The sequence below is a fragment of the Lissotriton vulgaris genome, chromosome 12 (genome assembly GCF_964263255.1).
Source record: "Lissotriton vulgaris chromosome 12, aLisVul1.2, whole genome shotgun sequence".
NCBI lineage: Eukaryota > Metazoa > Chordata > Amphibia > Caudata > Salamandridae > Lissotriton > Lissotriton vulgaris.
The window spans coordinates 65,163,244-65,185,456 of NC_141700.1; the positions used below are offsets into that span (position 1 = coordinate 65,163,244).

A 22,213-nucleotide genomic window follows, 5' to 3' on the forward strand; every position below is an offset into this window, starting at 1 on the left:
AAGGGACGTGGAGGCGTCCCATACACCGAGGTGGAACACACTGCTCTATGCACACACACTCACGGCATCTCAGATGGACTCCTGCTAACCTTTTCTTTGTTTTCCACATAGTACATGAAACGCAGCTCATTTAAAATGAATGCATGAATCCCTAGGTGTGTGGAGCTGGCAAATTTTAAAGGCGTGGGCTAGAAGGCAACCGACCCACCTGTGGAGAGGCACGAGAAAAGGGGCAGGTCCCACGACCTCTGTTCGCATATAAACGGAGCGCCAATCTGAAAGACAAACTAGTCCATACTCGACCACAAGTGACAAGACACCAGGGCCCAAACACTTTGGAATCTTCCTCCAGTGGTAGGACACTTTCCGTGTGGAACTTGTACAGTCTGCCCACAAACAGAAAAAACTCAGGAAATTGACATAGGGACTTCACGCCCATGGAAAATTGATAAACACACCAACTGTAACAGCGAGCGACTGATCTATCTAATATGGTGTCCCGGTCAGCTTCGTTATGTGGGAATGACCACTAGAAAAATTAAAACCCGTATTCAAGAACATAAAAGAGTACGATCAGATGTGGCAAATGCTCTACAAAGCTGACTAATCATTTTTTGGACAAAGGCCATCTTGATACCCATCTACATTGGGTGGTTTTGGAAAAACCTTGGATCCCACCGCATCCCACAGATCCTTCCAAGTTCTTATTCCTTAAAGAACAGTGGGTTTACAGACTTAAAACAGACACAATAGGACTAAATGATGAAATACCTTGGGCTTCTATTTAAGTATCCATTTATAACATCCATTACATCTGAAGGACTGATTTTGATAAAGAACTAATGATACATTATTTAAACGGGTAACAGAATGAGTAGAATGTCTCAACCCGTTACTTATGCGCTTATTAAGGTGAGAAAGCACATATAGCTTGAAATATAGGTGAACCTAAGACCCATAATAAAAGAAACTTGTGGCACGGATAATAAACATGACACGATTAGATGCGAGAGTGTGACTAATAATTATATGGACCACGTTTCCTAAGTAATTCTGACGGCTTCAGAAGTCCTTATTGTATGCATCTCAGTGAACAATAAATAAAACCTGAGAGTCTAACATAGATAAGGCGTAGTATTAAACATCTTTTTGACACGAATATCCGCCTAGTACGGAAAGATGAGAAAATGACATGGATCAAACGCGCATGCACGGAAATTAGTGTCATTTACACTTACATATGCCGATCATAATGTACTTTTCCCTTCGAGGGAAGGAGGCAGTACATACATGAGCGTAAGATGCATAGTAAGGTACGGTGACCATAGTTTCTCTTGTGTTGACGACTTTGGGTATATCGTCTAAAAAGAAACATCACAAATAAAACTGGCAGGGAGCGCATGCGCGGAGTTTAGTGTCATCTGGTAAGATGCATGCGCAATGAAAAACGCATGCAGCGGAGAGGTCAGCCTTAACGGAAGGACCCTTGTCTTCACACAGCGGCAGGCAATCATGCCGTATGTGTATAAATGCGAGCTCGCCATTCCGTTCGGTACCTCCCGGGGCGAGCTCTTTCTTGAGTCGAGGTACCGACGGAAAGGTGAGTGATTGAGTAGGAACCATATCATTACTTTGACTTTGATGGCTGTAATTGGCAAACAACTGGTATGCATGCCTTGTGAAGTGTAATATCTCCCCTTTCAATAGAATTCCTGGTTAATTTTAAGCACCCTCCTCTTTCTATTTTAAAGAGAAATGAGGAAGATCTTGGCGTGGGGTCTCTTAGACTGCCTTACCTAGATGTGCTTACTGTCCTCCTGATTGACAAAGAAATTAGGAGTAAAGTGGAGAGGGTGTAGAAAATTTCTGACACCTTCAGCACTTTTCTTTTCTTTCCCGCAGCGCGGGGCCTCCTTCCAGAGCAGCCTGTCAGGTAGAGGTGAGGCAGGGCTATCCTACAGTTGAGGGTAAGTCCCTATTATTTGTGACTATAAAGAAGCATAAATAGACTTGTGACAATGCTCAAGTTGCCATGTGATTTATTGTTTTTTGCCCTTTTGTCTCTGTCTTTCCCCATTTCCTGTTTTTATCATTAGATATCTTGGGTATAACCTGACAACAGAAAGGAAAACAGGAATACCGGTGTTGTATAAACTTTACTATTTTTCACATTTTGCAACAGCAATAACACGATTATACCTGGTCCTGAAGAAAGCCGCCGATACAAAGTTTTGATCAACAGGCTGAAACATGTTGACCATAAAGTGACAGTGGTTATATATCCATACCACTGTGCCGTTTCATTTTAATCCTGTTAGGTAGAACACTATAATAAAGTAGTTGACAGTGAATTCTATCTAGACAGTTTTAACTCCCTTTCTATTCTCCCACACAGCGCTGCTAACCTCACTACACCCATCATCTCACATATGGGATTACTATCCTTCTCCTTACCAAAAAACATCTGAGCTCCTTCCTTAAAACTTGAAGTAGTAGCTCCCAGTGTTGACTAGGTTTTCCACACTGGTAAGGAGGACCCATATGATGAAGCATGTCACCTTCGGGTGAGTGAGGGTTCTTATCCTTAAGGGATGTCTCCCCCTTGATGATAAACATCACTTAAGTTAGTTTCGAGAGAGGTAGGGCTAAACTGCATAAATTGTTTTGATACACATGGATGAGACGAGGTGTGTCTTTTGGTATATAGCCCTTCCGTAGGTACACCTAATTGCCCTTACACCCAATGTTGTGTTGGTCAAAAGTCTGGCCTGGAGGGGTTCATCCTTGCGGCATCACCTCTCCCCCACCCCCTTCAGTTGGTTAATAGCAGACAGTCGCTCACCGCCCAAAATATTCTTTCTACGCAAACAAAAGGACGGAATTCTGAATAAATCATACATTCACTCCTAATCAATAGAGCGGTGTTAAATTCATAGTTCTTTTGCTCACCAAGCCACCCCAGATTGGACCCAGCAATATGCAAATCAATCTTGACCCTGTGCCTCATGGGAACAGTCCAGCCCGAAATGCCAAGCCAGGTCCTCCCTTGACTAAAAAAAAGCCTCCTGGGACCGGTTTCGGACTATCACCCTTCATCAGCCAGGCTAGCTTGAATCCAGTGGCATAGGGAGCATGGGATCCAAGACTGGGCATACCCATCTCATTTAGGGTGAAAAGTGCTATGCAAACAAATGGACGGAATGTTTTTTGCATTTGTCACACATGTGGGTATGCCCAGACGTGGGTCCCGTGCTCTCAATGTCACTGGGCCTTGCGTGTCCATGCAACCAGGGCCTGGCATGTCCCCGCAACCAGGGCCTGGCATGTCCCCGCAACCAGGGCCTGGCATGTCCCCGCAACCAGGGCCCGGCGTGGCATGTCCCCGCAACCAGGGCCCGGCGTGGCATGTCCCCGCAACCAGGGCCTGGTGTGCCACTGTCAGCAGCGTGTGACATTTTTCTCAAATAGCTTTTTTCAAGCCACCCTCTCGTCACCATTCACCAATGAGGACAGGCGTACTCCGGAGTAGGGCTTGGTCGCCATTAATATCACCAAGCTGGTCAGAGATCTGCATACATTTCCCACTTCTCAATTTCAGATCAACAATTACTTCACTTCCCAGATTTCGGATTTACACCCATTTTGAACCCCCTTACATATGCATTCTATGCATATAGGCAGGGTACTGGGACAGTAGTGTTCACACAAAAATTAGGAATCGAGTTAAAAATTATTATGAAAAAAGTAAGCACTTAAACGAAATAACATTCCCCAACAGTGGCAATCCAATATTAGAGAAGGCGAAATGGTAACAGAAAAGGCTTTTCCACAGTCGGAGCAGCCACAAAGAATCAGAATACAACAAAACCAACCAAGAACAGAGCATTCTCCAGTTTACTCGCTAGAGGGCAGCGCCTGACAGCTGATCTACAGTGCAAAGTTAGTTAACGGGGAGACCAAAGAAAGAGGTTACAATCCAGAGCAGGCTTCACACTTAACAGAAGGACAAGTAAAATACGTCTATTCACATTACCAAAAATATAACGTGCATAAGGGCGGCTCCTCTGCCGGGACGCAGGAGCGTCGCCCACTGCTTTTCAGCAGTGCAAAAAAGGGAAAAATAAAATAACAATGTTATTTTCATTTAATTTTTCAGTGCGAGACCGGTTAGGGCGTGGTGGGCTTTCAGAGCAGGGGAGGAGGAAATATGTGCACTTAAGTGCGCATGACGGTTTGGTCGGCGGTTTTAGGCCGGCCAAAAATTCATGCGCAGTTAGCATGTTCTCCACCTGGCTGTATTGCACAGTCTGGGTTGAGAACATGCACAGGGTCTCACTCCCAGTCTGAGCGCCATACCAGGCGGCTCAGACCAATCACTGCTGTCATGCTGATGAGAGCAGTGTCATGATTGGCTTAGGGGACTGTGTGCTTCCTGCTTCTAGGTGTCAAGGAAGTGAAGCAGAGGGACGAGGGAGAAGAGACACGGCACCCATGTAGAGGCATAAAAAAAAAATTTTAAATGTCACCCTGCCCATTCCATATCAGCCACCACTAATGCATACAATAGACCTTAAAATACCCTAGAAGCTGAAGCGGCCACTACTGGGTAGGGGGCAATAAACTGCACTCTTAGATATTTGCCCAGCTGGCAATGCCATTAATGTCCATTTTTACCCAGTCTAAATTTCCAAATGATGTGCCACCAGGATATGAGGCTTGTAATCAGGAGCGCGCTACAACTTCATCCTCTTCCACCTCCCTCAATAACCCCCTGCCCCCCAAACACACACTTCCACCTCACTCACGCGGCAGGTCAGCTGAACACTAGATGTGGGCGAGCCACTTAAGGTACAAGCCTGAGGCCTGGCTCAGCCGGAGGTCCTCTTGGACCCTAGAGTCCGAGCCAAGCTTTACTTTGGTTTTTGCCTGCCACACAAGTGGTTCCCATCAAGTGTCAAGTAGTAACAAGCATTGGCAAAGCCAATAGGTCTCAGCAATCCAAGAGCTATTGGAGTGCATGTATGTGGTGTGGTTTTGAAATGTGTATTGTAAATTGAGTGGATTTTTGTGGAGTATAATTAGATTGCATAGTATGGATTTACGTGGAGTGGCATTGTGTGGTGTGGCATAGATTGGAATTGTGGTATTATGAGGTGTGGATAGCAATTATGTGGACTGGAGTGGCATTAAGTGGGTTGTAGTTGAAATGTGTGGAGTGGTGTATTGGAATTACGTTGCATCATGTGCAGTGACATTATGTGGATAGTAACTAGGTGGTATTGTGTGTAGTGGAATGTCAAGTGGGATTGTGCGTTGTGGTGTTATGTGGCACGGTGTTAAAATATGGAGCGTAATGTGGAATTCTCTGGTGTAGACTGGATGTATATGTTGTGTAGTGGAAATTTTTGGTGTGGAATTGTGTGGTGTTTATTTCTGTGACATGGAAATATGTGCCATGGCGTAGAGTATAAATATGTGGAGTATTGCTATGTGATGTGCAGTGTAAGTATGTGAGGTGGAGTGCAATTGTGTAGTTGAATTAAGTGGAGTGTACTGGTATTATGTGGAGTGTAATTGTCTTGCATGATGTGGGATAGTGTGGTGTGGTCTTGTGGTGCATTGTTAGACTTGGCATCTGTTGGCGTGTTTCCCCTGAGTTTTTGCTTTCTGACCTCCCGGTTTTGACTCAGGTTTTGCTGGCGTAGTTTCTTCGCACTTTTATCACTGCTGGTCTGTGGTAAAGTACAAGTGCTCCTGTGGTAAATTGTGTAATGGATTGGTGTCTTGATAGTGAAATATGGCCAATTTCGTTTTTCGCTATTGCAAGGCTACCTTTTCCCCTTAGGACAGAATGGGGAGTTTGTATATAAACATAACTGGCCTGGAGAATTAGGTAGGAAAATAAAGTGTAGTATGCCTGAACTCAAAACCTAAAGATGCATCTTTCAGTGAAGGTGAGTTTTAAATTCTGTGTTTGAAAATACCACTTTTAGAAAGTGGGTATTTTCTTGCTCAGTAATCCCATGTGCCTCTGCTGGAATGTGGATTGCCTGTCTGGGTGCTGGATGACAGAAGGCTGGGGAGCAGGAGGAGTGGCCCCAGATAGTCTAGATGGCTCAGGAAAGTACTGAATAGACCTGGGCTTCAATTAGGGTAGGGGCAGGAGATTTCCTTGCACCTCAAAGTGCCTGGTATGCCTCTGACCATGCAGTCTCCACCTCCTGCCAGGAAGTCACACCAGAGAAGGCAGAACTGGTTCTGGCTGGGCACAGTCACTCTCTGCCTAAGAGATCAAAGCAATTGCGATATAATTATTGGGGCCCATACCCCTGAACTTTAGAACTCTTTTGGACCAAGAAGAAGAGCTGGAGAAGCTATGAGGAGGGACTACCACATTGCAGTGTGCTTTGCTGTGTTGGCCTGCAGTGGCTGCTTCTGTCTTGGGCAGTGAATGGACTGGACGGACCCTTCAGCAATCTACTTTTGTGAGTTTCTCCAAGGGCTTCAGGTAGAGCTTGCCTCCCGTTCAAGAAGTCTCAGGAACAGCAAAGACTTCAAGCTCTTCTGCCCTCAGCACAGAACTGTGTGTTTTGTGCTGCAACAAAAGAAAAAGCAACCAGACGACCTGGACGACGCTGCCAACTCCGTGTCCTGAAGGCACTGCAGAAGGCACCGCCGCAACGCCGCACCATGACCCTGGTCTCAGACGCCTGATGACGCCGTTACCGAGCCACTGTCACACCCCGATCTGTGAGGCTCGCACTCCGCACCACCTAGCTTCACGTCGATGCCTTGGTATCCCAAACGACGCCGTTGCATGCCAAAATAAACGCCGTTGCTGGCACCATTATTCGAGGGCACAGTTTGTAAAGTTACACGATGCACAGCTCTCATTCCACACCGCAGCCTTGGCCTACTGGCTCAGACGCAATTGGCTTCAGCAAAGACTACACCGCAGCTTGCACCGCGACCTGCCAGCAGCACGATTAGCACCACATTCACTTCGCACTGCGACCCTGGTCTCACTGACGCCGCCACCGAGCTGCTGCTCACACCGCGACACGAGGGCACTGCACGCCGCACTGCAGCGCCCGTTGCCTGCCGTCAGCGCTCCTGACTTCAACAGAGAGGACTTCAATCTGCAAAGCCTGTGACTTTGAGGGCCCCGACGACTCCTGCACCGACCTCCGGAACGGATGCCTGCAGACGCCGTGCTTTCTGAAGCTCAACGAGAGGTCGCCGACCCCCAGCATTTCTAAAAAGGTACCGTTTGCGGTTCTTCCCAACACTGTAGCTGGCACGCAACACCGCAGTCAGCCACAACGGTTTGGATGTGTTTGCTCACGATGCCGTGATAGCCCCGGATGGAGCCATCAACATCAAGGAACTGTTTTTCAAGAATGTTTTGCTAACCGAAGATTTTAAGTACACTATGGTAAATTTTTATCGTTTTTGGTCTTGTCTTGAGTATATAAAAATATTGGATATTTTTCTAAACTGGTGTGGTGTCCTTTTGTAGTGCTTACACTGTATTACTGTTGGTTATGTGCAAACGCTTTACACACTACCTCTAAGATAAGCCTGACTGCTCATGCCAAGCTACCAAGGGGATGAACAGGGGTTATTTTAGGAGTGTAACTCCCTTATCCTGACTAGAGTGGTGGTTTCTGCATGGCTTTGGCACATGCCCTAGGCTACCAAAAATACCATTTCTAATACGCATTATGTGGACTTAAGTGGCATGGTACAGAGTGGAATTATGTGTTTTGAAGCTGAAAGGATATACGAGGACTGAAATTATGTGACGTGGAGTGTAATTATGCAGGTTGGATTAAAATGATCTGGAGTTGAATTATGTTGCGTGGAGTGGCATTATTTTAAGTGGAATTATTGAGGCAATGCACGGTTCAATGATCTTGGGCTGAAACATGTAGAAGGGGTCGTGGTAAGGAACCACAGCCCTCTACATGTATTCTCACAGACAATGGTTGCATTCTTTCTCAGGCCACTGGACCCCTTTCCCAGATATGTATTTTTATAGTTTCGGTGGCTCTCCTGCTCGCATACGCCCCCCCCCCCACGACCTCCTCAGCAACCATGCTGGCAGGAGTCTTAAATGATCTAGGCACCCAACAGGCCTTTCGCAGTCATGTAAATTCCACGAGCACCTGTACTTCAAAGAAGCTGCAGCCCACATCGTATGAATGGTCTTGCCTACCCTTTTCTGGTGCACATGAAGGCCACAAACCCAGTGGCTGTATCAAAAGAGCTCCCTCACCCCTGCTCTACTCACACAATCCTCAAAGCTCCTCAGCTCCAGTTTTATGCACTTACTTAGGCCAAGTCCCTGGAACTCCGGCAAGTGAGCAGAGGCACAAAGCTGGTAGAAAATATGGTAATTTCTCTCCGATTCCGCCTGTGGGAAAAAAGAAAACAAAGAAAAATGTTATACAGAAACTTCGACAGTGAAACAACATCAGGGTATCTTTGAAACCAATCGAACCAGGTTGATTTGCGTATTGCACCTCACACAAACTCTACGTTAGGCTGAAGGATACGTAGTTGAAACCGCTTTTATAAAAGCATCCCTGAAAGACATGGCAAAGAAGGTAAAAAGATAAGACACCAAACAGATGTCAACATATAGCCCAGCCAGAGTTGAAGTCCTTCACTGGTGACTAGTCGCAACAATTATATCCCTCAAAGCCTTAAGAGTTTAAGGCAATTCATTCTACTGGACTACACTTCCTCAAATCAAAATTCATTCTCTAGTCCCCAAGGAGGAGTTTTAGCTCAAGAATGGCTCCGCTACTGATAATCCCACCACCATCCAGAACAAAAACTACAGGAGGAAGACCTTCCCCAATAGGAACCTGTAACTCAAAGTCACAATCAGCTTTATTCAGTGCAATAAAATCACCATAAAAGCATGTACATACAAAACAATCTAAAATTTTAATCATGATACTACAAATTAAAACTGCATTCAATTATTACTACGTATAAGCTACATTAAATGCCTATTAGCAATAATAAAAAACATCCATAGGGTTTCAGGTATAAGGATATAATTCATACCGATTAGTGTAGTGGTGATCATAGGTACATCATAATACTACAGATTAAAATGGCATATAGAATTGTTACTACATATAGGCTACATAAAGTGCATGGAAGCAATAATAAAACATCCATAGGGAGTTTGGGGCATAAAGATATGATTCATACCAATTAGTGTAGCTGATGATCATAAGTACACATTGTTGTATATAAAAAAAATAAAAAATAAGTGTTCCTAAGATTCGTTCTCCAAATTTCCGTATAACAAATCATCCAAGTATGTGCAATCTTTTCTTTATCTAATTGCAGATTGCACATCTCATGACAAGAACCTGTAGCTCTCTTCCCACAGAGATCAGGACCAACCCTTCAATAACCCTCTTCAAAAAGGAGGTAAAAACAATACTATTAAATAGTCCCCTTCCTCTCTGAAGGATGAACCGCACCTCGGTGAACCCTGCCGTTCCCGACATTTATTTTCTTTGTTTTCCCGCTCACCACAACAGATGGGTGTACTGCATTACTATGCCCTGCTACCCGCATCAGTCTTGCTTCTTGATATCAACCGGGACTGTGTGCTACTTTCTGTACATTCCATTTTATTCTCCTTTGTACAGCGCTTTGCTATATCTCCTATGATTCTTTGTACTAGGTTGTGTATATTCTCGGTTATTCTTCATTGTACAGCGCTATCCTACAAGAAATGGTCTTGTTTGCACCATATAAAACTTCCTAAATAAAAATAACCTCTGGAACACACCAACAAAGAGGATAGGAAATTATTTGGAATTCGGAAAGGCATTAAAAAACTTGGGGTTTCGCCTTAAAACATCACTCAAGTTCTAGAAGACCACCCAGAATGCCATTTAACGAACATAAGACGTCGCACGTGGTCTATCCAATGCCTAGAGAGACCAGGTCAATGGCACTGCGCAGTTGTTTATTAAAGATAGATCTATCTATTGCTTTCTTGTTTGCGCATTTTTCTGAAGCCCCCGCACTTGTGAGCTTTTTCACTATTTAAATCCCTACGCAACACTTCTAATCCACTTTCAACCCCACATGCAGGACCCAACTTTCCCCTGCATCGGAATATGGATGACCAACTGGCTTTCAGCCATGCACCTTAAGGGGACCTGGAAAATTGAGAAGCACTATGTGCTCGGGCCACGTAGCGCTATTAAATAAATGCGTACTCATAGCCACTTACTCAACTCTTGAGATGGCACTTTAGACCTCGCAAGGGGTATGGAAAGCGCCATTTAAATACCAGTAGAATATACGCACGAAAACACATTTCAGCATAAGAAACTACAGTATTCATTTCCACCTGATGGACATTGTGCACAAGTTTGGAAGGCTAGATCACTCCTGTGGCTCTACGTAAGCCTAACAAAAGTCAGAAATCAAATCCAAAATTGAGGATTAAGCCAGCACGATTTCAGTCTTTATAAAGCTGCTCTTTGTTTTCTGTCAAAGTGGAGAATGACAAGCATTGGCAACTCATTTAAAGCGAAGAGAGCCTCAAAGATAAAGATACCAATGAAGATGACCCTGACAGAGGCAAGGACAGACCCAGGATGAGGAAGGCCTACCATAGAGGACCTTAAACTAGTAAAATTGTAAAAGACAAAAGAAGTTTAATACAAGAGATTCTGAGAGGCTGAAAGTTCAAAGGAATGTGATTCAAAAAGAGAATGTAACAGAGAAAGACCAAAGAAGCCAAGCAGAAGGCTCTAAACAGATGTAGAGATTATAGAAGACAAAAGGTATAGAACGCATTCTAGAAGGGGAGCACAACGAAGGAGCAGCGAGTAGGAATGAAACCCAATGGATAAGAGAGACAGAAGAAATGTCTTACAACCTAAGTGGTAAGGGGAGTAAGCCTTTGGGAGAAATTGATAGTGTTTATAAAGTGTGTGATTGCCCGTAGGCGTCTCTGCACAATTGTCTACCCGACATCATAATCTGCTCAGCGAGTTAAGTGATAGAGAACTAAAAAGTCAGATTGTAAGTTGTTTTCTGAAACAGAGGTGGTTAGCAGGTTTTAAGAATAAAAAGAGGCGGAACGTAAAAGTAAGAAGACTTCAGGAGGTAGTCGAGGTGTGCCAGCGTGGCAAGGGACAATACCAGCACAGACCACTCTTGAAGGCAAGACTAGCAATGATGAGGTATGGAGACGTGATGACATAAGCACACAAGGACCCTGGGCAGTCGGATGCAGGAGACATGAGGAGGCGACTGCACAATGGAAAACTCACAGGCAACAAAGCACAAACCTGGAAGGCGACACGCGACTTCTCCAGCAGGTAGGTCTTCATGTTGGCACCAATGATGTGGTATCGGGCACTGAAACCGATCTCCACGTACTTCCCGAAGCGGCTGCTGTTGTCATTTCTGGTGGTCTTTGCATTCCCAATGGCCTGAAAGTAAAGCAGAAATTTATCATTTAGCTTTCAATCTTTCAAAACATTTTACAAATGAAGAAAACTGTAGCAAAAAAATGTTTAAACCAGTAGAGGCTAAAAATCAACTTAAGTTTAACTTTTCTTAATTGCAAGCGTTTGTAAAGTCTTGTTGTACATAGGATGGGAGATCATGTATCTTCTGGTGGAGCCTTAAATTATCATTCCGTGGTCTGGCCCCTCATATCGGACCGTCCTCCTCTTGTTAAGAGGAAACTAATCAGACTCATTGAGGACCAGACTAGATCAGGGGTCCCCAACCTTTTCTGTAACAAGAGCTACTTATTTATTTATTTATTTATTTATAGGTTTGTAACGCGCTAGAATCGACTCTATACAGAGTATCTCTGCGCACAGAAGAAAAAGAGAGAGAAAGAAAAAGACCAGCAGCATCAGTTTAGCATATAGTTCAGTTCAGTATGGACATAGGGTACATAAACTAAGTCTGAAATAAGAATGTTTTAAGTTTTTTTCTAAAATGTAGATGTTCTGGACATTGATTCCATTCCATTCCATTCCTTATGTTCGATGAAACTCAATTAAGCTACTAACATTGTGATGTTATATCGTCCACACCTGATAAGAGGACATTACTAGCACCATAAGCAAGATAACTACCAGTGTTCACCTCCAGTTATTAGGCGGGTCGCTAGCAGTAATGTAAAAAATAAAAATAGAAAAAAAGGCTGCGTCAGTCTAGAATGCCTCTACATGTTTAATACTGAACAGCCATGGATGCATTGCCTCTGGCATCAAGATAATATTTGTAAAAAGTATTTAGAAGAAAAAAAAGACAATTTATCACTTTATGAGCTTTAAATATATTTTGGAAATATAGCCATTTTTCTCCAAACATCAGCTTATGAATGCTGAAAATACACACATTTTAGCCTCAAATATACATTTTGTTTTCCAAGCAAAATCTTCGAATTTAGTAAGCCGTGCTGCACACAGGAGAGCTACTTACAGGCAGGTGGAGAAATACCACTAGCTACTCATTGGATAAGACTAGATGATGCACATGTGCCAAATTATTAAAAATAAAATAAATCAGTGTAGGAGGCCCAAGTTTCTCTTTGGAGCCAAGTACTGCCGACAACCAAGTCGTCCTCAACTTGTTTCCACCACCCGACACTGCGTCTCCATCTTCCTCGTGCAGGCTCTGTTTCATTGCTGTTTTTCCCCTTTGTCACAATGTTCTAGTAGTTTATTTTTCTAAATAAAATTAACCATTTGTGGCCGTCTCTCCCTAGCTTTGGGGTAAACCAAAGGGAAAAAAAAAAAGTCTTGGTCCCCAAAAATGAGTGCCCTTCCCCACTCCCTTAGCACAAATGAGGCAGCAGCAGGTGCCCCCCCCCCCCCCAAATACTACCCAGACCTCCACAAACTCGCCTTCATCTTTAATCCAGGGACACTGAATGCTTTGCAGGGTTCTTTCTTTGTCTAACAAAGGCCGGTGGGTGTAAAACTCCACTTTGTTAGTCATATGTGTAGGGGGCCATGCCGGCCTGCTCGCTTTGCACATTACGCGACGACCGCTCCAGGGATCGGCATGCTCTTTACTAGAACTTCCAGGCTTCAAGTAAAGCAAAAGGCTTTTGCCAGAAAGAGGACGCCTGAGCAACCAAATCACAGTGGTGAAGTAAACACAGATAAGGTAGTTACAGAGAAGGGAAACCAAGAAAGGAATTGCAAACAGAAGTCAAGACCCTGGCCCTCAAAATCCCAAAGGAGCTCTTCCCACCAGCCTTCTCAAGGCTGCCCTTGTCCCATCACCTTGCACAAATCCCCCTGTCAAAGGTCTGTCACTTAATGTTCCTCCCAGCCCGATGACTCCCTCTGTACACCTCAGAGCTCACTTGTTCAATGCTCTTTCTTTCACCACTCATGGCATAGCTAACTGCCCGAGGACTTTGGGGTTTGAACAATGGAGTATACATTTCTCCTTTAAAGTGAGTGATATTTCTCACAGTAGAATTGGCCAGCAGTTAAAACAATTTACATCTTTTAGTTGAATGAAAGTAGTTTGGCATACACAGGTCCACGAGCCAACGACAAAGTTATTATGAGTTTATTATATGGACCAAACTATTGGATTTAATATTTTACATTTTTATCAATGGGAGGGCCACTGTTGTTCAAACTGTTAAGTTTGACAGTTTCCCAGCCAATAGAAGGGAAAAATGTGAAAGCTGAGAGTAGGTTTCCATATGGATTTGAGGATTAGTACTAAACTTGAAGTAAAACTCCTCTACAATTAGAAGTGTTAATTACAAATACCAGTTTTAATAGTAGGCAAGTAAAGTTGATAATTATATGTTCTTTCACCCAGCTGGAACAGGATACCTCAAATGTTCTTTTGTAATGGTGAAGATTATAAAATGTAAAACACCACTTAAATATTACAGCAGGAAAAAGGTTAAGACTGGAATCTTATGTATTATTTTAATTAACTTATACAACAAAGATGTGGATGACTTCAATCTATTCTCTCACAGTTACTGCTTGTCCTCATCTCAAAGCAGACAGTGTTTCTCCCAGGGATCTGGTACACCCCAGGCACCACCCCCAAGACCGCCTCTCTGAGAGACTTGAGGTCACTCTGATTGGCTGAAGATGTCTTGTCCGCAGCAGACTACGCACTCACATCGTCCAGGTTCCTGCCTAGGTGAGCACTCTGGTGTCGACAGCGGGAAGAATCACACTTTAGTGGGTGATCCGCAGTTTGTTAAAACAAGTGTGTTTTTATATCCATAAACAAGCATCTCCCAAAAGCCTCTTTGGTGGTTGATGGTTACAGCATCTGGTAAAGTGATACCTCATAAAGGGTGCATTCCCCTTACCGGACACAAAAGACATTTTATTTCTTATTTGGATTACTTTCGACTTGGAAGACTTTCAGATATGCCCTTGTGCAGTCCCCTCATCCTTTGATACTCTACGCCGAACCATGTCGTTTCCATCTCCGCTTGGCCTGCATGTGACGCATCAGGTCAGCATGGGAGGGAGGAAAGAAGGTTTGTGGTAAAGGAAGAACCTTGGGAAAGAGGCATAATAAGCAAATTGCAGGTTTCCTATAAGGGATTCAAAGACAATCATATTGGAAGGATGCAGGTACAGATATGAGAAGGATGCGCTGCAGAGAGAGGAGTAGCAGGTGCCACCTCAGTGTTTTGGGGGGTTTAATCTCACTTGTCAGTGTTTCTGTATGAGGTACAGCAAAATTAAGTCCAAGATGGTATAGTGGTGAATGTCCTTTAAATGTCGACAGTGTTAGACTTCTAAGTTATTAAAACCAGCGACACAATCCTAACCAAATTCCACAATCCAGGAACGGGTTCAAGGATGGTCAAAGAAATGTATGCAAAGTTCTACATTTTACCTACATTACCTTCAGAAATCTTCATTTTGAGTTCAAGGTCTGGAGAACCATTTCCGAATACGTATAATAGAACACTTCCAATTAAAAACATTTTTGCAGAGATGCCTTTAAAGAGCATTATTGTGTATGTGGTCCCACTCCCCAGCGACAACGCGCATTTGTTCAAGAAGCTAGAACGCCAGGTATCGAGTGCCAAACCAAAACTTGAATTCCCATCATGTAAAATTAAAAAACGTGGTTTGGTGTTTTCTTTGCCTACTTGCTTAATGAGCAGGTGAGCCCCTGCTGATGAGTGCACTTAGAGGACACTTGACAGTGTGCCTGTAATTAACAATGTGTACAAGTAGGGGGGACTTAGGGTTTTTTAACCAGGTCCAGCATACATGTCCAACAACTAATCAATCCAGAAGGGTATGCAGTTCCTGTTTGAACAGTACAGGTTATATAAGTGAGATGGAGCTCACTTAATAGCTAGCTGGAGGAGGGGGGGGGGGGGGGTTCCTCCTCTTGGAATTAGGTCCCTCACACACCCAGCCAGCTAGGTGTCCTGCTTCATCGGGTCGGCGCTGCAATACCAGACGGGCACCCTAGAAGGGGCTCTTTAGCAGAGATCTTTTATTCCTCGTCATAAGGTGCAGTGCGTGTGAGGTGCCTAATGTGTAGATGGGAGTGTAAAAGTGAGGGTAAAACAGGAAATAGAGGTCCAGTCAAAACTACTTTAATGAGTGTGGCCCCTATCCTGGTTAAAACTAAGTGTGGCGCACCCCTGCTATAATATCACAGGGTACCGCACTCCATTGTTGACATGTTTCTTGCCTAAATGTCAATTAGACGGCAGTTCATCAGGACCAGTAACAAGTTCTATCTACACTGTCAATAGTGGTCCAATGTAACAAGAGTGATAGACCATACACAGCACCCTAAGTGTGGTTCCTGTGAATCTAGGAAGTCAACCCCAATGGGGTCAATGGCTCACATCAACATGTTCCGGTAGGTGTTGACACTGAAAGATGCAGTGTCGAGTCTTCTCTGTGAGATGTCGGAGGACCTACACCTCACTCTGCCGGGAGCTGTTATTAACAAGCAATTTTACACACTATTATGAAGACGCCCTTTTTTCTTTTAAACTGGATAGTATGCAAAAGCCTATGTAGTTCTCCAAATGGACACTACTGCCCGACCTTTCAGTGAGCTCAAAGGTCACATTTTCAGAGTCGGCATTACACTGGACTACCAAGAAAGGCACTCATGCAGTACCTCCATGATGGGATTGGACGCCAGCACCTTCGCCTCCACATTAGAATCCTCCGAAGACCCTCCGACGGTGGCGAAGTACCTCATGGCATATTTAGCAGACACGGTCTTGCCAGCCCCAGACTCTCCACTGATTATCAACGACTGGTTCTTCTTGTATCTGAAGGGCAGAAGAAGATTGGTCGATTTGTAGGCAGGAGTTCCAAAGTATGTGTGGCGGGTGGAGGGATGGGAACAGAAAGGGTATCCAGGACGTAGGACAAGATAAGTAAAAAGTCACTGACCAATGGAGAACAAGGCGGCAGCGATGTAGAGAACAAGAAAGTTGTGATGTGGATAACAGGCAGGCAAGGCAGGGGACTGGACAAAAGGAGGACGTGACATCAAGAGTGGGCAGGCTCTGAGCAGAGTCAGATGTCGCGGGGGGAATGCTACAAACCAGCCTAGAAGGTGGAGGCCAATGTAATTTAACAGAGTACACACTGCTGCAGGTAAGAAAGGCTGCAACTCATTAAAATATAGAAGAGAAACTCAGAAATTGGAAAAGGGTTTGCAAATAAACCAGGTTTAAGAAAATGGAGAAAAAATGTGTTTTCTTACCTGGCCAACTGCTTGTACGCCTCTTCGGCCACTGCAAAAATGTGGGGGTCCATGTCGCCCATGTCCTGTCCGCTATAGGCATGGATGATTTCCTCATCGTAAATCGACAACTGGTCATACGGATTAATGGCGACCAAGATGATCCCTGAATGCAAGAACAAGGAACAATTGGCAAAGACAAGAATTCAGACTAGATAAGTAGGATGGTGTTCATGGCTTACGAGTACTTTTGTTTAATACACATGAAAGATTTCTGGAACCCCTTTTACTGGTGGCATCCTGTTCCACAACTTCAGAACTGCTCCTCGTATGAAATGTTTAATGACAATCAAATGACTGAATAACAATTTCTATTTAGGCTTCAACCCGGAGAAATCCACTGTTAACGCAACCGTGGATATATCCCCTTTCTAAGGATATACAATTTTGCACATTTAGAAAAGCAAAATTTAAATACAAAATAGCATCAGGAACTAAAATGATGAAGGGGGCCATGCAACCCAAAAAAAAAGTGAACCTCTAACAATCAGATCGAAGGAATGCTCCTAGTTGAAATAAATGTCGGTGTACACACAACGCATGGGGGCTCGGTTCAGTCTCTGTAGCCTGCACCAACTTTCTTGTGCTGTGGACAGATGGCGGTGCTAGTAGTGTAGGTGTGAAACTGAAAGCTGGAGAGCACTAGTGCTAGCCACGGTAAGCAGGCTCTACCAAGATGACTCAAGGAGTCCTATGCGATGTTCTATCGACAGCTAGAACCGCGTTTAACATGTGACTGCAGGACAAGGTGGCTCCGACATGTGCACAGAAAGGAAAAATACTATAACTCTGTTCCAAGCGGCAAAGGACGATTACTTCAGTATCTCAGAACGACTCTGGGCAGCAGGTTGGATATGTGCCATATTCAAGGAGAAGGAGCTTCTAGGAACTGGATGAAGATGAAAGCTAGCGGGTAGGTTGGGAGGAGGTGGTGAAATGGCAGAGAGATTAAACGAATTGGTCCACCGTGCAGAGAATATTGCAGAGAATCTGGTCTGGTATCTTTGTTGGGGGGTAAACAAGAATTCAAGGCCACAGACAATAGGCTGGGGTGTGTTGTACAGAACACATCCATTGTTGGATTATGTGGACACCATGTTAGTGAAATACCCACATGGCAATAGAAAATATTAGGAATGCACTCACTCCGGTGCGATCCATGAGAGGCACCGTGAGGTGTGGTAGGCAACGCAAACTCTTGCTTAGTTTTTGGCGAAGGGGTGCCGGCAGAAAAACACTGGTAGGGTAGATCGGAGATGCGTACACACAAACTCTAATGCAGTCACAGTGGGGCCTGGTGGAGAAAACCAGGAATGCACTCACTCCGGTGCGATCCATGAGAGGCACCGTGAGGTGTGGTAGGCAACGCAAACTCTTGCTTAGTTTTTGGCGAAGGGGTGCCGGCAGAAAAACACTGGTAGGGTAGATCGGAGATGCGTACACACAAACTCTAATGCAGTCACAGTGGGGCCTGGTGGAGAAAACACACCAGGGATACCCTCGGTAGGATGTCGATGGATGGCCAAGTGGGGAGGTCAAGCCAATCATCAATCTTTAGAGAAAGGAGTTTAGGCGGATTCAGGAACCCACAGTCCCTGAAGTCGCAAATAAACTGAAGCGACACAGCACGGAGTCATAGAGCGCTCAGTAACTGAGCTTGGCAAGCATCCACCCATTCAGGGTGAAGGCTAACTACCCCAAGTAGTCTTGGTTAGGTCACCAACCCAACCATGTGCACAGATGTTCAACAATCCCAGTCAAACTTAAATTGTTTATATCAAGGGTGCATCAGACAAGTAATCAAAGGCCTTACACAGCATGGGAAAGGAGTTACATTGCATGTGGAAACAGCTGTAAGGATGCCTTTCTGGCTTATTATAAAGGCTCCATTTTTAGTAAATTAATTGTTACAAAGAATCCCTTTGTGGTCTGGCAAGCAATACTTCCAGGATTACTAAAGCAAATAACTGCCTCGTGTATATAAACTCGCAACAAAAGGGCCAGCACTGCGCCTCGTTCTAGTCAAAGGACGCGTGCACACACAACGCTGTCCAATGCCAACTAAACATTTACATACAAGAGACGTTGTTGACTCTGGTAATCTTGAGACTTGGCTTTCGACAGAGAGAACATTCAACTTGCAACGATTCACCATGAAGAGCATAAACCGTACGCGAGCGCAGACCTTCCGAAAGTGAAACGCAGTCATATCGACTGGAGAACAAGTCTAGTCTATGTTAATCCAATGAAAGGGCGGCAACACAACCCTTGCAGTTTGTGTTCCTAGGGTCTACTCTCCCCTTCAAACTCATTCATTCGGCTTCTGGGAAAGACAGGGTGCCTTTCCAAACGCTGATCTCCACGCTCAAGAAATTGGGCTACATATGTAATCCTCTCTTAACCACTTCGATGCTGATGACGAGCTCAGCTCGTCATCAGGCTTACCAGCCGTGTGCTGATGACGAGCTGAGCTAGTCATGTAACGCAGTAATTTCAAGAATGCCGCACACAGCGGGAAAAGCCGCCGCATTGATGCGGTTAAAAGGAAAAAACATCAATTTTAAGCAACAAGTAACATCAATTGATAACACTGATAATAATGGAGGCATTGCGTAAAGGCATAAAATTAATTCCTAAAGAGTGTGCCTGTAGCACTTTGCACTAAGGCCAGACCTGGAAGGGGTCAGAGTCTAGCAAAAATTAACAGCCCACCACTCATTCCTCATATATTGCTCTGTTCAGGAATAATCCCAATCTGCTACCAACCCGCCAACGATCTAGGACAAATTGTCCTGTGTTCTTGCTCCAGCTGCTGGTCCTGCCTTGGCATGGAAAGAGGCCTGGAGATGGAGAAGGTAGTGATGCACTCTCTTCCAACAGCCAAGGACCCTCCCACCGCACTCCGTATAGGAGAGGTGTCAGGACATGTACATTAGTACCAATCTGGAGAATTTGTCCTGGATCGTTGGCGGGTTGGTAGCAGATTGGGATTATTCCTGAACAGAGAAATATAGGAGGAATGACTGGTGGGCTGTTAAATGTTGCTAGACCCAGACCCCTTCCAGTTCCGGCAATTAGCGGACACTCAAGCACTGCACAGGCATGAGCAAGGCATGCACACAAAAGGGCACAGCACAAGCACCAGCAGTGTAAACTTGAACTACTCGCATACACACAGGAAAGGTCTTAACATGCAGCAACAGTCCAGGCTACCAGCACACCGACAAGAGGTACCACAAATGCAAGAGTGGTGAAAGCTGGACAAACAACAGGCTGAGCTGGTGACAAACACACAGAGCCACAAAGGCATCATCTGTGCAACCTCTCCTTACCCAGGCAATTAACTGACCTCAGAGGCCTCCAGGCAACATCAGCCTCAGGAGGGGGCTGCAAGGGCAGAAGATTGTTCAAGGAGAAGCAGCAGGGGACACCATGAGCACTGCGAAAACAAGGACCATCCAAGGCGGGACAGAGTGGCCGAGGCATGGAGCCCTCGGCATCAGGAGGGAGGCAGAGAGGCTGCCTGAGGAGACGTGCTAGTGAGGCTGCATTGACTATCAGAGACTCACACCCCAAAGGCTGCAGCAGGTTGGAAGTGGAAGAGTTGAGTCAGTCAATGCTGGTCTTGTGGAAGAAGCAGCTTACTGCACACAACACGGATCCCATTTACACAGGTTCTGTGGCTGCCTTACTGAGAGCGACAGCAGTCACTCAGCAGAGACAGCATAGGTGTCTCAGACAGACTATCCAATGAAAAACTAGTAAGAGTTTCACCCAGCCACTCACACAAGTTTGCTTAGCCAATCCAAGGTCAACACACTTTCAGACCACCTTTAAAAGTTTGCTCCACTTCCATGATTGGTTTTGAGCACCTTACAGTGTCACTGGGAAAGATACCTCCGTAAGAGCCGTAGACACAGACAATGGATTAAAGTTTTCATTGTCGACTCTTAGGTTAGTCATCCTAATAGCACGGAAAAGAACGACAATTGTTTTCTTTCTTCTCCAATAAAGCCAACACATCAGTTACGATGAAGGTTGCAACTGCGTAGCGCAAGAGCCTCCTGCCTTTATACCCCACTGCAATGGGAAACATGGGTCACACAGCAAAGTAAGGATTTGTGATGCACATGTGTAGTTCACTTCCTGAAAGAATACAAGTCAACAGTTTTTCACTAGTGGTACAGGGGAGTAAATATATATATGAAACAATCTCTGCTATCTCTCGCCCGGAGCCCAGTCCTGGATACCTTCGGCGCAGATGAAGAGAGGAGACCCAAATGCAGGCGAGCAGTGTTTTTATTCAATTAGAAAAACGGCACACCTCAGCATAACGTTTCGGCCTTCACAGAGGCCTTGGTCACATTATATATATCTGGATAATGCCACTATTTTTTCTTTTAACTTTAACTCATGGGGGGGGGGGGGGTTAGGCAGGGGGTTTGTAAACGCTGGAGGGTTTCTACAGTGTGGTGGGATGATCCAAGGTGGACACCCTTGGGGTTGGAATCTGATGAGGTAGCTTGCATGGCAGCCACGTTATTTGTGTAGGTCGAATGTAATGCATATGTAATGTAATGATGTCTTGTAAAGCGCCTGAATCACCCCACATGGGGTATCTCCGCGCTGTAGACCGCTGAGGAACCCGTCCTGGCTATCCCTGTGAGATGGTCCCTACTGGGTATCTCCAAGGTGAAACCAGGCATCCCCGGCGAATGTGGGGGGCCGTTGTGGAGATGAGGCAAGCTAATACCCAGAGTTGCCGAGTGTGATCCCTGGTTAGAGTAGGCACCGAGGCGAGAATTATCGAGTCCGCTGACCCTGGTCCACGACCCTGCCGCGTTGGGAATTGAACCGTGGTCCCGGGCCGTTCTCTGCTTCCGGGTCTGCCGCCTCTAACCAGTGCACCACACCACTCCACTAGGAGTGTACTCGGATCATTGTTCTTATGTCTATGATAAGTTACTCCTCTGCCAATAAAGATATATTTTAAAAAAACACTTTAACTACTGGGGTTAGAAGTGTTGCAAACCAAATCACTTGGTGAATGAACGACAAGGCGATTTTGAAGGCAATATTTGTTCTCCGATGAGGGTGTGCTGTGCATGGCATCAACTAGACAATCGAAGTAACCTCCTTAGTCCATCACCCGTCTTACCACAGTATGTATAGATGGAGCCTATATCCAGAAACCGCACTTTCAGGTTGTGAAGGACAGCTGGCTCGTGCAGGTAGCTGAGTGTGGTGAGGTTGTTTTCTCCCATCAAGATGTCAGGGTTCCGTAAAAAGGGAAGAGGTCTATCAACTGCATAGTCAAGGACCTTGAAAATTAAAGGAATCAATTAGTTAAGAAAAATAAATTTAAGTTCCAGACAATAGATGGGAAAGGCACAGAAAATACAATCTTTCATCA

The 22,213-nt window shown here is 44.9% G+C and overlaps 1 protein-coding gene across 1 annotated transcript in view; it reads right to left on the reverse strand.

Moving 5' to 3' along the window:
• LOC147673315 (unconventional myosin-Vb-like) overlaps positions 1 to 22,213 on the reverse strand; it is a 131,011-nt gene that overhangs the window by 93,301 nt on the left and 15,497 nt on the right. Inside the window, exons 3-7 of the mRNA XM_086947145.1 lie at positions 21,959 to 22,121; positions 16,762 to 16,906; positions 16,165 to 16,321; positions 11,340 to 11,483; positions 8,335 to 8,416 (exon numbers count right to left, since the gene is read on the reverse strand). Of these exons, the coding sequence (XP_086803271.1) occupies positions 8,335 to 8,416; positions 11,340 to 11,483; positions 16,165 to 16,321; positions 16,762 to 16,906; positions 21,959 to 22,121 (691 nt within the window). The remainder of the gene's footprint in view (positions 1 to 8,334; positions 8,417 to 11,339; positions 11,484 to 16,164; positions 16,322 to 16,761; positions 16,907 to 21,958; positions 22,122 to 22,213) is intronic.